Here is a 17,945-nt window from a genome sequence, read left to right on the forward strand (position 1 = left end):
CTTTGTACAAAAAGGTACCCCTCTTTCTCAGTTGGTAAGTATTATTATTATTATACAGTATTTATAAAACGCCAAAGGGTTTGCTCAGCACTGTACAATAGCAAGGGGGACAGAACATGAGACGAGACAGAAACAATACAATACACGAGAGGTTCGAGGGCCCTGCTCTTTCGAGCTTACAATCTAGGAGGGAGGGGAAAGTGGTACAGAAGGAAATGGCTGTGGGGGATGGAGTGGTGGGAGAAGTGGAGGAGGTCAGTTGTTAGGTGAGGGTGGGGTAGGCTTCCCTGAAGAGGTGGGTTTTCAGGGTGCGCCTGAAGGTGAGGAGGGTAGGTGACAGTTGGATGGATTGGGGTAGGGAGTTCCAGAGGATGGGGGAAGTCCTGGAGAAATCCTGCAATCGGGCGTGGGAGGAGGAGACCAGGGAGCTAAAGAGTAGGAGGTCCTGTGAGGAGCGAAGGGCACGGGTAGGGTGGTATTTGGGTATCGGGTCGGTTAGGTAGTTTGGGGCGGCGTTGTGAATGGCTTTATAGGTCAGAGTATGTTACCATCATACCGTAATGCACCCCAGACTGCGGGGGTGAAAGAGAATATGTACCTGTCTGGAAGGTATGTGGCAGTGTTAGATTTGGTGTGAACACAGGTATACTTTTTAAAGTGCTATTAAAGCAAAAAATAAAAGTTTATTATATTGCAGCTTTCCAGTTCTTAGATGTGGTTGCTGTATTAGTTTTCTTTTTGTTAGATTTATTTTTCTTTTATTTTTATCTGGTGATCTGACCAGTAATTCTGTTTTTTTATTCTTCAGTTTCCTTTAACAGACCAAGCTGTCCAGAGAAAGTGGCCACTGCCACTGATCAGTGTGTTTATTCTGACAGCTGTTGGTGCCATTGTCAGAGTATATTGTAACAAGTTTTGGGGAGATTCTTCCATCCACCTCCTTTGTGCAGATGGAGGGTGGCTTAACGAAAAAAAAAAAAAAAATCAGTGTATGGCTCAGCTTCAATCTGCTGGTGCATCAGTGCAAACGGATTCCACCATTCACACAAATAAGGTGGATGAAGGGATTCCCTCACTGGGACATTGTATTCTGTCAGATTATACCAGGGCCTGACAAATTGATTTGAATCTAGGAGCTAGCTGAAAAAGTCAGGTGCCGTGTGGTTTTTTTTTTTTTGTTTTTTTTTTAGCATAGCGTGGGTTTTCAGTGCCTGGGTAATGCACTGAAGCTTCATAAAAGGCGATTCGCTGTTTGGCTATCATGGTAAAACCGCACATTTTAGGTGCCATTGAAAATAATGGCACCTGGCCCTTCGTTTTGCGATCACAGTGATTCTGTCGTGATTCCAAAACTTCCAGGTGTGTTCCTATTGAGGTGGTTCACACAGATGTGATCCACACACATTGTGTTTTGAGTGCCATTACGAAAATGGTCCTGTGCGAGTTTGTAGCAGTGCGTTCCAGACTCACAAATGATATAGTAGAGTGGTATGCGGAGATAAGTGTTCACACAGGATTGCTATTGACAGGAGTTTTGGTATTGAAGTGAATGGTGGCCATTTTTGCATTTAAGGCAATGGGAGGTGATTTTGCCTTGGAGTCAATGGGAGGCGATTTTACATTGAAGTCAATGGGACACAATTTTGCATTAAAGTCAGTGGGAGGCAGTTATAGAGAGAGAGAGAGACAGCATAATCACACCTGTACTCAAATTGCACAAAACCGGAATATTGCGATTTCAGGACATTGTGTCTCCATGGCGACCTGGCGCCTTGGATTTGTTGAGCCCTGAATCACAGCGGTGTATTTACCACAAGGTAAACAAGGCATTTGCCTAGGGAAGCAATTTTTAGGAGGGCGGTGCCATCCCCTCAGAAGAAGGGACCTGGTGAGCAGGGGTGGACTGACCCATGCAGGGCCACCATCAGGGGGGTACCACCGGTATTCCTGTAGGGGGCCTGGACAGCAGGTGGATCGGTGGGGAAGGGGAGGGCAATTGCAGAACAATGCACTGTGTATCTCTCCCTCCAGCAGCAGAAAGAAAATGTTATGCTAGGAGGAGGGATTGGGCACATTTGTGCTGGGAGGGGAGTTTGGGGGGATTTGTGCTGGGAGGGGGTATTTACTTTTAGTCATCATTCAACATGAAGTATAACATGGCTCTGTGTTTTGTTTTGTTTTTTTTTAATGCTACTTACTGTTGTTTTCATTTCTGAGATCATACCAAAGAAGGTAGAGATAAAAGGTACATTATACTAATATTTAATAATGTTTCAATTATGTTATTTAATAAAAATTGTGAGTTTAGTGTTACTTTAAGGATTGTAAGCTGCAGTATAATAAATGTTTGTTTTGGGGGTTAATACAGCTGAATAAAGGACATATGCACACTGGCGTAACACAAAAAACAAATTTGAAAGCGTTTTTTGATTACGGATCTGAATTCAGATCTGTTGTTTTCAATATTGGCATACATACAGGTGTGTAATGCACTGCATTCAGACCCGTATCCAAAATCTGAAAAGTCTGCGTGTAAGGACATGAATTTTACACACTTAGGAGTGTAAACGTGTGTAACCGCAGGTATACATATTTACAAAATTGCACTCAAGTATTAAAAAAAAAAAGCAGAAGGGTATACAACTCCAATTTTATATATTTCAAAAATGTATCTAAAGGCAAGCACGTTACTGATCCTTTAATCAGGATCTTTTGTGCCATATGATCGGTAAAATCCATATGGCCGTGTGCTTGTAGCCTAATCCTTCTGTCACTATAGTTCACAGCTATTCTTGTGACTGACAAATATTGCAGCCTGTGTGAAGGCTCGGGAAATGTTTCCGATTTTTTTTTTTTTTTTTTTTTTTTTTTTTTTTTTTTTTTTCTAATTATAGGTTTAGGCTACTTTCACACTGAGGAGTTTTTGAAGCATTTTTGCATTAAAAAAAGCGCCTTAAAAAGCTCAAGAAAAATGCTTCCCTATGTATGTGAATGTATATCTATGTATGTTTTCACACTGAGGCGTTGCGCTTGTGGTGTGGTGTAAAAACTCCTGCTTGCAGCATCTTTGGGTCATGTTTGGCAGTAAAAAAAAACGCCCCAAGAATGCCTCTTCCCATTGAAATCCATGGAAAACGCCTGAAAAGCACCTCCAAAAATGCCACTGAGATGTGTTTTTGGTGCAATTTTTTTAAGTCACGTGTCCTTTTAAAACCGCTCAGAAAGCACGGCAAAAGCGCGGTAAAATCGCCTATGCGTTTTTGCTGTGTTTTCGTGGTGGATCAGTGTGAAAGTAGCCTTAGAAGTAACAGTGAGCAGGCTGTCTTCACAAAACTCAATTTTACTTTACCTTTTACATTGATGTAAACTCTCCCTCTGGTTTGGAAATGGTTAACGATTTGCTAATGTGATTGTTAGTATGGCTCAGTAAATCAGTATGATTGTTAATAACCCTCCGTAATCCAGCCTGCACTAGATGCAGCTTTATTAGTAGTTTATCATAGCAACCACAGTACAGCAGGCAAGTTAGGGCTTGTTTGTATAAGGCTTCTGTCATCCGAAGACCAATAGGAGCCGGCTTCTCTGCAAACAGTTCAGCTTCTCTTCCCAAGTCTGACAGCTCCTGCAGACCTACACTATGCGGGAGGCTGGGGATATGCCTGGAGCGTGAGTATGTTACCATTCTTGGGTTATGTGGGTATAGGCAGATGAAAGGTAAATAAGTAGTGCAAAGGATCTGGAATGTATACTGTCCCATCTAGGCTAGGTGAGTTAAAGATTGTATTCCTGTATATTATTTCCCATATGCTGTATTATGTGTGTTCAAAAAGAGTGGGCATGTTTATGTGTCAGACAAAAATGTTCTCCAGGGGTCAGATTATTCACTTTGTAACACCTCATCAGTGCCCTAGACCTTGGTTTGTGTTAGATGAGAAACAATATAATAAGATATGTCATTGTGTGTGTGTGTATGTATGTATGTATGTATGTATGTATGTATGTGTGTGTATATATATATATATATATATATATATATATATATATATATATATATATATACACTGTGTTCCAAATTATTATGCAAATGATATTTTTCTCATTTACCTAAATAATTGATGTAAATAACAGTCATCATTAGGAGGTTTGTTCAATAAAATTTGAATTGTACTCTTAATAGTTGATAACATGAGAATTATGCTAACAGGATTTTTTTTAAACATAAAAAACTTCCAATGCACTGTTCCAAATTATTACACACAGTAAGTTTCAAAACACTTTATAGGTTGTAAAGAACTGAAAATTGTCATTTGTTGTGTTTGCAGCATATTTACTGAAATCAAAAGCTATTTCAATCAAACTTTTAACAACATTTTAACTTTTTAAACATTTTAACAGGTCACGTTACATTGTAACATAGGACCCCTTATTTGATAGCAGCTTCACAAGTCTTGCATCCATTGAACTTGTGAGTTTTTGGACAGTTTCTGCTTGAATTTGTTTGCAAGATGTCAGAATAGCCTCCCAGAGCTGCTGTTTGGATGTAAACTGCCTCCCACCCTCATAGATCTTTTGCTTGAAGATGCTCCAAAGGTTCTCAATAGGATTGAGGTCAGGGGAGGATGGAGGCCACACCATGACTTTCTCTCTTTTTATCCCCATAACAGCCATTGATGCAGAGGTATTATTTGCAGCATGAGATGGTGCATTGTTATACATGAAGATGATTTTATTACGGAAAGCATAGTTCTTCCTTCTGTACCAGGGAAGAAAGTGGTCAGTCATAAACTCCACATACTTTGCAGAGGTCATCTTTACACCTTCGGGGCTCCTAAAGGGGCTGACCAGCTCTGTTCCCATGATTCCGGCCCAAAACATGACTCCACCACTGCCTTGCTGACGTCGCAGCCTTGTTGGAACAGGGTGGCCGCCCACCAACCATCCACTACTCTAGCCATCTGGACCATCCAGGGTTGCACGGCACTCATCAGTGAACAGGACTGTTTGAAAATTAGTCTTCATGTATTTTTCTGCCCAATGCAGCAATTTCTGCTTGTGAGCATTGGTTATTGGTGGCCGAATAGAAGGTTTATGCACAGTTGCAAGACTCTGGAGGACTCTACACCTTGATGTCTGTGGGACTCCAGAGGCACCAGCAGCTTCAAATATCTGTTTGCTGCTATGTAATGGTATTTTAGCAGCTGCTCTTTTGATCCGATGCATGGATCTGGCAGAAATCCTCCTCAATGTGCCTTTATCTGTACGAACCCGTCTGTGCTCTGAATCCGCCACAAATCTCTTAATAGTGCGATGATCACGCTTACATTTTCGTGAAATATCTAATGTTTTCATACCTCATCTAAGGCATTGAACTATTTCACTCTTTTCGGCAGCAGAGAGATCCTTTTTCTTCCCTATATTGCTTGAAAATGGTGCTCTGCTTAATAATGTGGAACACCCTCCTTTAGTAGTTTTTCCTTAAATTGGGCTCACCGGCCAATCTAATTATCACAGGTGTCCGAGATTGTTTTCAGTGATCAAAAGAGCCCTGACACACAATGCCATCCATGAGTTAAACTGAAAAACAAAATATTTAATCTTTGTGACACCTAAATAGAATTTGCATAATAATTTGGCACAGGGTGTATTATTTTCCATATGCTGTATTATGTGTGTTCAAAAAGAGTGGGCATGTTTATGTGTCAGACAAAAATGTTCTCCAGGGGCCAGATTATTCACTTTGCAACACCTGATCAGTGCCCTAGACCTTGGTTTGTGTTAGATGAGAAACAATATAATAAGATATGTAATTTACCTATATGTATGTGTGTATGTGTGTGTGTGTGTATATTTGTGTGTATATGTATATATATATACAGTATATATACAAATATTGTAATTAACCTCTAGATTTTGATTTATTTTATATGCATGGTTTCAAATATTTGAGCCACAAGTTAGTTTAGAATAAATGAAATGCATTTTTTTCTTCTGGATGTAGTAGTATTCATAAAACCTGCTATGCAATAATGAGCTAAGACTGTGTAACAAACTTAGTAAATAAGAATATTCAGTAGACGGTCTCCTCCTCAGTCTGTCATGTATCAGTGTTAATTGCGATATGTCTTCCCCATCATTTTCTACCCATACGCCTGAAGGCTTGGTGTAATATAATGAGATTACGTAGCTATGAAGGTGAGAATGCCAGGTTCTGCCTATCTCTGGCTTCTGTCTCAGCTGCAGGCCAGCTCAAGGATATAGATTAGAAAGTGAAGTCAGAACTCCTGATCTGCATAAGGCTATACTTTCTGGTTTTAGTTAATAAACTCCAGAGTGCAAAATCTGTATGACTCTGCATAGAATCCAATCAGCTTCCAGGTTTTATTTCCAAAGCTTAATTGAACAAGCTGAAGTGAGAAGCTGATTGGCTACCATGCACAGCTGCACCAGATTCTGAGTGCACCAGTGTTAGTAAATCTCCCCCATTGTGTGCATCCAGCAGTGATCACTGCAGGTAATCGCTGGCTGTTTGGACAGCCACAAATACCTGTGGCTGCTGGCAACCTGCGATTATAGTAAACAGGGCCAGCGGCCGCACCTAGCCACCAAGAGCCACAGCAAGAATCAAAAGATACCTGCCGCTCTAATTCGCACCGGCATAAAACGCTGGTGTGAATGTAGCCTAAAGCCTTGTGCACACAGGACAAAATCAGCTGGTTCAACAGGAACTGGCCGACTTTCAGCCTGTGTGTGTGCGCAGCTGTCTGTTCTACAGAAGCCGATTATGACTGGCTTCTGTTGAACGGGCATGCTGGAAAAGCAGTATCTGACCCACACCTGATCAGCACTCACAGCCAATGTCTGCGAGCACTGATCAGTGTGTTGTAGCGGACAGTAGAGGAGATTGTCGCAATAACATTACAACAGTAGTAAGGCAGTCTCTATGGGTGTTTTGTTTTTGTTTTTTTTGAAAAAAGATACCTTGTCAGTATGTGACAAGGTATTGAAGGCACTGGGATCAATCTAGGTATGAGCAAATGAATGAAAACAAGCAATTCACACAGCTCAATTGATCAAATACAATAAAAAATATTCCAACAAAGCCAAATGGCTTGCACTGTAGAAATTAAATTCACTAAATCAATTGAAAGGGTCTTTCGTTTTCATTTTTTTTATTTAATTTAATTGGTCTGAATTTATCATATCTATACACATGTTGCCACTATAAGATGTTATTTTTCCATAAACTACTTGAAACATTACAAGCAATTATAAAAAGATCAACCTGAGGTGGACTGTTAGTTTAAATCTGTTAAATTTATTAAAGCTGTAAGAAAGACGTTAAACAAAAGTATAATAAAACCCAAGACTAGACCTCTTTTGTGGTGCGTTGCCTGACGCCAAGCATGAGAGGAAACAATGGCAAGGACATTACATGAAAGCATGTATAGTAAATAATACAGAACGTATTTATTGTGTTTTGCACTTGGATTACTAGGTTGCAGTGGGGGACGTGTTTGTGTGGTAGAAACCCACGGTCCGCAAACCTATCATATAATAGAGAGGTATCACTGACAGTTTTAACCAATATATTTTTATTGGCTCCTTTTTTTTCTAGTTGTGCTTTTAGTTGACTGTTTTCAACATATGTGTTTTTTGCTTTTTCTTTCTTCAATAAAAGGAAAATGATGACCAGCATTGTACCCCAGAAATAAAGAATCTTTGCCTCTGTGACTTTGATAGGAGAGATATATAAGATTTTTTATATTTTAAGCATTTAATGTTTGAGTGTTAGGCTAGGATCTATTGTGTTTCTGTGTTTTGAACCTCTTTTGACTTTGTTTTACAGGAAACTTCCCAATGATAAGTGATGATTTAGTGAACTCTTACCATCTCCTTCTCTGTGCTTTGGACCTTGTCTATGGAAATGCCTTGCTGTGTCCTAATCGCAGGGAGCTTTTGAATCCCACCTTTCCAGGTATGATATATAATACTCCCAAAGTAAAATGATAAGATGTTTACTGTAATCTTCTGCAGTTTTCCAGTAAAAAGCATTATTTGCATTTATCTACAGTCTTTTTAAATCCTGCAAGCTGCCCCAGAAAAATTCCTAGGTCTATGTTCACACTAGAATGCAGTACAGGTAACCCGCGATCCGTGTGCGTTTCCCACACCTCCCTCCCGCAACAGGTGCAGCAGCTGGGTGTGCTGTATAAACTGTATGTATTCTCAGCTTCCTCTCATTGGCTGAGGTGGAGATTGTGACGTCATCTAATTGTCTCCACTTCAGCCAGTCAGAGGAACTTTGTATTCATTCATACAATATAAAGCTTCTGCTGAATAGCTGAGCAGTGCTCAGCCCAATGCAATTTTGTTTCAGGAGTGGGATGGGAAGTCCTCTTCCTGCTGCTGGTACACAGCGCTGTTTCTGAGCTACATACAGTTTATACAGCCTACACAGTCACTGCATCTGTTAGTTAATTAATAGTTTGTACAATAATTTTAGAATTCCAGGTAAATAGAGGTGGTGATGTCTTCGTAATGAAGCACATAGATGCTTCATTATTAGCTGGGTAATAACCAGTAATCATGAGAGCTCCCACATTACTATGCGCTTTAGGTGTACTGAACTGCATTCTGATGTCTCCCGGCATGGTTGACTACAAGAAAAAGTATAGCACTTTGGTATCTGTCCAGTGATTTTCAGTTAGCCTTGGAAAGGTTACACTGTGACAATGGAAGCACAGGAAATGCCTGCTGATGTATTAATGAGGGATAATATTGTAGGCCAACAACTGAGTCTTTCCACTAAGTGGCATCATTCAAACACAATAGCAGCAGTAAAGGATAACTTGTTGGTTATCTATACTGATATGGGCTGGGTAATGTGTTAGAAATATAAGAATACACCATCGCTTGATGGAAATCGTTTGATGGAAATGAAGATTATCAACCTGCAGAGGACTGAAATCAAAGACACCTCGAAAATCAAGGTGAAAAGATGATGCAGCAAATTCAAAATGGTACTCAGTAGTTAGTATGGCCTCCACGTGCTTACAGTGGGGATCGAAAGTTTGGGCACCCCAGCTAAAAATTTGTATTAATGTGCATAAAGAAGCCAAGGAAAGATGGAAAAATCTCCAAAAGGCATCAAATTACAGATTAGACATTCTTATAATATGTCAACAAAAGTTAAATTTTATTTCCATCATTTACACTTTCAAAATAACAGAAAACAAAAAAATGGCGTCTGCAAAAGTTTGGGCACCCTGCAGAATTTATAGCATGCACTGCCCCCTTTGCAAAGCTGAGATCTGCCAGTGTCATGGATTGTTCTCAATCATCGTCTGGGAAGACCAGGTGATGTCAGTCTCGAAGGTCTTAAATGCCCAGACTCATCTGACCTTGCCCCAACAATCAGCACCATGGGTTCTTCTAAGCAGTTGTCTAGAAAACTGAAACTGAAAATAGTTGATGCTCACAAAGCTGGAGAAGGCTATAAGAAGATAGCAAAGCGTTTTCAGATGTCAATATCCTCTGTTCGGAATGTAATTAAGAAATGGCAGTCATCAGGAACAGTGGAAGTTAAAGCAAGATCTGGAAGACCAAGAAAAATATCAGACAGAACAGCTCACAGGATTGTGAGAAAAACAATTCAAAACCCACGTTTGACTGCACGATCCCTCCAGAAAGATCTGGCAGACACTGGAGTTGTGGTACACTATTCCACTATAAAGAGATACTTGTACAAATATGGTCTTCATGGAAGAGTCATCAGAAGAAAACCTCTTCTACGTCCTCACCACAAAAATCATCATTTGAACTTTGCAAATGAACATATAGACAAGCCTGATGCATTTTGGAAACAAGTTCTGTGGACCGATGAGGTTAAAATTGAACTTTTTGGCCGGAATGAGCAAAGGTACGTTTGGAGAAGAAGGGGCACAGAATTTAATGTGAAAAGAACCTCTGTCCAACTGTTAAGCATGGGGTTGGATCAATCATGCTTTGGGGTTGTGTTGCAGCCAGTGGCACAGGGAACATCTCACGAGTAGAAGGAAAAATGGATTCAATAAAATTTCAGCAAATTTTGGATGGTAACTTGATGCCATCTGTGAAAAAGCTGAAGTTAAAGAGAGGGTGGCTTCTACAAATGGATAATGATCCTAAACACACCTCGAAATCCACGGGGGATTACATCAAGAGGCATAAACTGAAGGTTTTGCCATGGCCTTCACAATCTCCTGACCTCAACATAATTGAAAATCTATGGATAGACCGTAAAAGAGCAGTGCGTGACAGACAGCCCAGAAATCTCAAAGAACTGGAAGACTTTTGTAAGGAAGAATGGGCAAAGATACCTCAAACAAGAATTGAAAGACTCTTGGCTGGCTACAAAAAGCGTTTACAAGCTGTGATACTTGCCAAAGGGGGCAGTACAAGATATTAACTCTGCAGGGTGCCCAAACTTTTGCAGACGCCATTTTTTTGTTTTCTGTTATTTTGAAAGTGTAAATGATGGAAATAAAATTTAACTTTTGTTGACATATTATAAGAATGTCTAATCTGTAATTTGATGCCTTTTGGAGATTTTTCCATCTTTCCTTGGCTTCTTTATGCACATTAATACAAATTTTTAGCTGGGGTGCCCAAACTTTCGATCCCCACTGTATATGCATGCCTGACAACTTCAGGGCATGCTCCTAATGAAACATCAGATGGTATCCTGGGGTATTTCCTCCCAGATCTGGACCAGGGCATCACTGAGCTTCTGGACAGTCTGAGGTGCAACCTTGTGGCGTCAGCTGGACCATACCATGATATCCCAAAGGTTTTCTATTGGATTTAGGTCAAGCGAGCATAGGGGCCATTTAATGGTATCAATTCCTGCATCCTCTTAATGGTATCAATTCCTGCCTAAATGCTACATAGAGCAATCCAACATAATGACATAACTCTGCTCTTGACAGCATTCTCCTGTAAGTTGGGGGGAGTTTGGGGGTTAGGTGAAGAAGTGCCACCTTGCTGAATAAGAAAGTCTGCATGGGAGAGCTGTTTTTTAGCTGATCCTGGAGACTTTAATTTTTCAATATATGGACAAACTGGACTTTGGCTTTAAATATTGTGCGGTATTAGTATATTAATACGTACTGTGACGATCGCGGTGTCAGACCCCCAGCCCTTCTTACCAACTCGTGACCGAAGGACTAGCCAATCTAAAACTGCGCTGTCACGTGCGTAACAATGCCACGCTCAGCTGCACCCTGCACAAAGATTTTCCAGCTAATGGACCACAATCTATGTACCTGCAGCCTGAGAGCGATTGTTACTGAGTCAGGTTAATTACGCAATTAACACTTCACACTGCCACCACCGCCTTTTTGTAGAGAAAAGGAGGAAACTTGCCAATATTAGCAATAACACTATGATGTTTGAATAATCGTCTGTATACCACTGTCACCGCAGGCAGAGGTTTATAGAGGTTTAAAAACACACAGTAGCGCTCTTCAGAGACAGGGATTCTTAGTTTGCATTAAAGAGCTTTAGAAACAGTTCAACACTTTTCAGAAAATAAGAATTATTACTAAAAAGGTCAAAATGGTGCAATAAAAGTATTTACAGAAAAAGATGTAGCCAATATATATATATATATATATATATATATATATATATATATATATATACATATATATACATATATACACAGAGCAATAACACCGCAAAGAGATAACAGAAAGAAGTTTAGAGAGGTAGAGTACTTGCCAAAAGTCCTGGGTTAAGCAAATAAAGTTTCAGAGCAAAAGGATACCGTCTCCCAAGTTGGTTCCGATGTTAAAAAGGGAGAATTCTTCAACTTTTTTCCCTCAGGCCTGGCGACCTATTTTGTCGGCCTCCAGCTGTCTCTGAATCCAATTTGCCTTATTTGGGGAGGGGGTGTCTAGGCGGAGACCCAAGTTAGAATCAAAATCCCTTGCAAGTTATATCAGGGTCAATAACCTTCCCTAGGTACATGTAACATTCTATCCACGGGTAGGATAATCTGCAGAATATTCTGAATGTCCAGATACCAGTTATGACATATCTGCTTGGGACGGTTAAGGAGATATCGCTTTCTGCTCTCGGGTATACGTAATCCAGGGGTGTAAGATATCAAGCGACTCGCATTAAGCTGAGCTATCCGAATATATGCTTTATTTTTATGTAATTATTTCCTACCTTTAAGATATGAAATTATAGGGAAAAGTGGGTTTTAAATGTGATGCCTGTTTTACGGCTAGCTAGGAATGCGTTTGAAGTCCAGTTAAGGACTGGTTTATGGCTTTACGATTATCTCGGATTGAGAAGCTAACAGACACCCGGGCACCAGCTAATTTGGGATTGATAACCATGAAGCAGTCCCACTGTGCCTGATTGCCTGTGCACTTCTGAACCCAGCACACAGGGACCAAGTGTCACTCAACAGAGAGGGGGGGGGGAGTTGATTTGGAGTAGAAATGATACAAGATGGAGGGCCTTTGGCAAAATGGAGGTTCGCATCCATCTGTGTACGTACAATTGCTACACGTACCACTTTTTATTAGGACTTGGCATTGTATGCTGTTCTTCAGAGTAAAATAGAATCTGGCCCTGGAACTGTGGCTCAACAAAGTAATTGCAGTGGTACTCGATAGAAAACATCTGTAGATCTCCGACAGATTGGTCCTGGAGTGTGAGATGTTAACTGTCAGCCATTAACCTGACAGACAACTCATATGCCTCTCTCAGCCCATGCAGTGAACACATTGGATGGACAGATCTTGCATATAGGCTGGAAAAGCTACTTTCCCTGCCTATATGCCAGCGTGTTAACTCTCAACAAACACAGGGTTAACATCCTGCCTCCTCTCTCTCAGCTCTGTGGGGGCAGCCAGAGGAAGCATCTCCAGCTCTTCTGTGCAGTGTGTCCAGCCTGGCACTGACAAAGGAAGGATAGCAGAGTAGATTGTTCTTATTCAAAAAAGAATCTTCTTCATTTACTCAGTTCAAAGAGAGGTGCAAGCATAAAGCCATTCTTTGTTAATTTCCCCCAATGTATATGAAATAGAGTTACCACCAAAATTGGGTGTTAGTACACTGCTCAAAAAATTAAAAGGAACACTTTGAAAGCACATCAGATCTCAATTGGGAAAAATGTGCTGGATATCTATACTGATATAGACTGGGTAATGTGTTAGGAACGTAAAGATGCCCCATCGTTTCATGGAATTGAAAATGATTAGCCTACAGAGAACTGAATTCAAAGACACCCAAAAATCAAAGTGAAAAAATTATGCAGCAGGCTGATCCATTTTGCTGACATTTCATTGCAACAACTCAAAATGGTACTCAGTAGTTTGTATGGCCCCCACGTGCTTGTATGCATGCCTGACAATGTCGGGGCATGCTCCTAATGAGACAACAGATGGTGTCCTGGGGAATTTCCTCCCAGATCTGGACCAGGGCATCACTGAGCTCCTGGACAGTGTGAGGTGCAACATGGCTGTTGAATAGACCAAAACATGATATCCCAGAGCTGTTCTATTGGTTTTAGGTCAAGCGAGTGTGGGGGGCCATTCAATGGTATCAATTCCTTCATCCTCCAGGAACTGCCTGCATACTCTTGCCACATGAGGCCAGACATTGCAGTGCACCAGGATGAACCCAGGACCCACTGCAACAGTGTAGATTCTGACGATGGGTCCAAGGATTTCATCCCAATACCTACTGGCAGTCAGGGTGCCATTGTCTAGCCTGTACAGGTCTGTGTGTCCCTCCATGGATATGCCTCCCCAGACTATCACTCACCCACCACCAAAACGGTCATACTGAACGATGTTACAGTATATATTCTCCATGGCTTCTCCATACCCTTTCACATCTGTCACATATGCTCAAGGTGAGCCTGCTCTCATCTGTGAAAAGCACAGGGCGCCAGTGGCGGACCTGCCATTCTGGTTTTCAATGGCAAATGCCAATCAAGCTCTGTGGTGCCAGGCAGTGAGCACAGGGCCCACTAGAGAACGTCGGACCCTCAGGTCACTCTCATGAAGTCTGTTTCTGATGGTTTGGTCAGAGACATTCACACCAGTGGCCTGCTGGAGGTCATTTTGTAGGACTCTGGCAGTGCTCATCCTGTTCCTCTTTGCACAAAGGAGCAGATACCGGTCCTGCTGATGGGTTAAGGCAGGCCTTGAAATTTCCATTTGCCTGCTTGCATTTCACGAGTGGAAATAACATGGGGGTGAGGGCCAGATCGATCAAACAGCCGATAGATATGGAGCGGGGTACCTGCACCAGAGGCGGAGTAAGCTTTCAGGCATTAAGCACTCACACACTACCCACGGGCCCAGAGTCCTTAGGAGGCACTATGACAGGCTCCTGAAAGAATGGGGAGGGGCCACAGGGTGGATTGTGCAAGCGTGCTATGAGTCCGATCCGGTGAGAGTGACTGACAGAGCCCAAGGAGGAGGAGAATCCACAGACTGGTGAGAACTCATGAAAGCATGTAACAGTGGGAGGACGGGGGAGAAATGTCTGTGACAGGAGTGCTTAGAAATGGAGTGTAACAGGCTGAGAGAGCCAGAGGGGAGACGTGTGTGTGTTTGTGTGTATGTGGTGGTGGTGGGGGCTCTGTATTCACTTTATGTAGTAGGGGGCCCTGTGCGTGTTCTGGGGGGGGGGGCACAGTGTACCATAATGGAGACCATATGTTCTAAGAGGGGGGTTGTGTGTTCATTATAACCTCAAATTATGGGGGGATTGTGCCATAATTGTGAGTAGCAGAAATACCAATCACCCCCCTTTTTTGCCCCCTTCCCCCCTCTTTTTCTCTCACCCCCTTTTCTCTCTCTCATCCCCCTTTCTTTTTTTTAAAAAGGGGGTAGAGGACATGGCTATGGGGGGGGGGGTGTGAAGGAGGGTATATATTTATTTATGTAACTGTATTCTGCATAAAACATTTAACTGTGTCATTTAATAAGAGGATTTACGAGGGCGTATTTAGGGGAGGGATTAGGGGCGTGGCAGGGTAGCGGTTGGTTGCGGCAACTGATGGCGAGTAAGGCCTACTAGTAGCTCAAGACTTGAAATTTTAAGCCCTGGGTTAAGGACCTTCTACAGCTCTGTCCAGCTCTCCTAGTGTAACTGCCTGTTTCCTGGAATCTCCTCCATGCTCTTGAGACTGTGCTGGGAGACACAGCAACCCTTCTGGCAATAGCACGTAATAATGTGCCATCCTGGAGGAGTTGGACTGCCTGCGCAATCTCTGTAGGGTCCAGGTATTGCCTAATGCTACCAGTAGTGACACTGACCCTAGCCAAATGCAAAACTAGTGAAAAACAGTCAGAAAAGATGAGTAGGGAAAAAAATATCAGTGGCCTCCACGTGTAAAACCATTCCTGTTTTGGGGATCATCTCATTGTTGCCTATCTAGTGCACCTGTTAATTTCATTAACACCAAAGCAGCGGAAACTGATTAACAACCCCCTCTGCTACTTAACTGACCAGTTCAATATCCCAGGAGTTTAACTGATTTGATGCTACACTCTGATTAAAAAGTGTTCCTTTAATTTATTTTACTAGTGTATGTGTGTATGTATATGTGTGTGTGTGTGTATATATATATATATATATATATATATATATATATATATATATATATATATATATGTATGTGTGATTCTTGAGAGAGTTTTGTTTAGTGCTATTAAAAGCAGAGATGAATAGGCAACTGAATTAGTAAGTGCAGATCAGTGTATCAAGACTAAGAGAGCAAGATTTTTATTTGCAACATAAAGCTTAGATCAGTGTTTGTCAACTAGTGTTACCTGGAACTTTAGGGTTCCTCCAGAGATTCTTAGGAGTTCCTTGAGCAATGAGCAAGTTTCTGTCTCTCAGATAAGAAACCATTGACTCTAGTGACCTTTTCAGCTATCTATAAGTGGGGATTCTTCCTAATGACCACCAATGTAAGGCAACTTATTTCCACTGGCCACCATATGAAAGGAACATTCCTTCCAGTGACTACCAATGTAATGGAGCTCTTCTCTCCTGACCATCAAGTAAGAGTGTCTTTTTCCCGCTGACCACCAATCTAATGGGGCACTTATTCACTGAACATCAAAGTAAGGAGCCCCTACATTGACCAACTGTGTAAGGGGGCTCTACAACTAACCACAAATGTAAATGGCAATTCACCTCCACTCACCATCAGTGTAGGGGACAAATTTTCAGTATGTATTAATTTCCGATCATTATTATTCATTGCATTATTATAACTGAAAATAATTGTGCTTTTTATAGAACCGCACAAAGGGGGATTTACTAAAACTGTTGCCCTCAGAATCTGGTGCAGCTGTGCATGGTAGCCAATCAGATTCAGGCTTCAGCTTGTTCAATTAGTGCCGGTTCACACTGATGCGGTGCGAAATTCGCACAGGTTTCTGTGTGATTCTCACACCGCATCAAATTTGCACTCTGTTCAGCTGCTGTGGGTGTGTTAACGACACCCCGAAATCTGTTCGTAAAATGCGGTGCGATTTCCAGAATCGGATCGCATTGGTGTGAACACCCATGCAATCTGATTCTGGTGTGGACAAAAAGAGTTCTGCATAATTTTGGTGCAAAAACAGTGCAACAAAATGTATGGCTCAATTGCACTGGACAGAAATCGCATGTGATTTGCACAGGAATGCTGTGCGATTTCTGTGCGAATCACATGTGATGTGCAGTGTGACCCTGGAACTTATTCGTTTACAATAAAACATGGAAGCTGATTGGATTCTATGCAGAGCTGCACCAGATTTTGCACTCTCCAGTTTTAGTAAATAACCCCCTAAGTGTCAAATGCACTAACTGTTTCACATTCCATATTCATTTATTCATTCTTGTTTTTGTTCACGTTATTTTCCAATGAACTTTAGATATATTAAAGTATAACTAAAGGCAAAACTGTTTTTTTATTTTTTTTTCATGCTTTTATTGCTGTTAGTGTCCTTGTTCGGGAGATATGTTCTGTTTACCATCATCACCAACAGTAAATGTAAAAGAAATTTTGGGTTGTCACCAGAACAACAATAGAGGGTAAAACTTTCAATGGGGACAGTAGTTCTGGTAACAACCAAAGATCCCTTCACTTTGGGTGGATTTCCTTTTACTTCCTTTTTTGGCTGTGATACAGAAAGTGAAGGGATTTCTCCCCAAAGGGGCACAAATGGCAAAAATCCTGATGGGGTTATAACTCTCCCTTACACCCTCCCTCCTGCTTTAATCATTAGAAATGCTTTCCTGAGACGTGAAAGTTATTTCAAGAGTCCCTTTATATTAAAAAAAGGTTGAGAAATGCTGACTAAATCTAGGCATACACGTATAATTTGTTTGTCATTCAACCAGTGGGTTAAATTACAAAAAAAAGCACAGATCCCCACATCAACACAAACTATGCGGATGCAGGGATCTCTCCTGCAGCAAGCATTGATCGAATGCTGGTTTTCCAGCAGGACCATTTGACAGAACCCAGTCGTTAAACTGCCTTCTGTTGAATAGACATTGGTACTCACGTATGGAAACTTGGCCTATTCCTGCTGAAGTGGACAAATTTTGGTATGTGTATACCCAACTTTAGATACACAACATTGCCTCCGAAAAGTTAGAACTTAGTAGTACTAGTATTGGCAAATCACTGGCCAGGGAGGAGACCTTGTAAACATATGCAAACAATTAACCACACAACTTTCCATTGAGTCAGCAGTAGATTTTTTCTTTCCTCTGTTTATAGCGATAGTTATTCAGTGCAGCTTTGGTTTAGACTGGTATCTGCTCACCTCTGTAGCCTCTCCTGGCTATATACAGACAGGTAATATTTTTCTTTATACATTTTCTGTTTACTTCTGTATGCCTTTTTAAAATATATGTGAGTATGTTGTAAATTT

General features: G+C 41.2%; 1 protein-coding gene and 1 long non-coding RNA gene across 2 annotated transcripts in view; one reads left to right on the forward strand and one right to left on the reverse strand.

Annotated features, from left to right (window-relative positions):
• Positions 1 to 17,945, forward strand: part of RBL2 (RB transcriptional corepressor like 2) — a 132,427-nt gene that overhangs the window by 38,683 nt on the left and 75,799 nt on the right. The window contains exon 5 of the mRNA XM_089684776.1: positions 7,847 to 7,975. Within this exon, the coding sequence (XP_089540902.1) occupies positions 7,847 to 7,975 (129 nt within the window). The remainder of the gene's footprint in view (positions 1 to 7,846; positions 7,976 to 17,945) is intronic.
• Positions 1 to 17,945, reverse strand: part of LOC149456578 (uncharacterized) — a 50,982-nt gene that overhangs the window by 20,738 nt on the left and 12,299 nt on the right. The gene's annotated exons all lie outside the window — the stretch shown is intronic.

The sequence above is a fragment of the Staurois parvus genome, unplaced genomic scaffold (genome assembly GCF_062004578.1).
Source record: "Staurois parvus isolate SC_StPar_1 unplaced genomic scaffold, SC_StPar_1.0 ptg000356l, whole genome shotgun sequence".
In the NCBI taxonomy this organism is placed as follows: Eukaryota; Metazoa; Chordata; class Amphibia; order Anura; family Ranidae; genus Staurois; species Staurois parvus.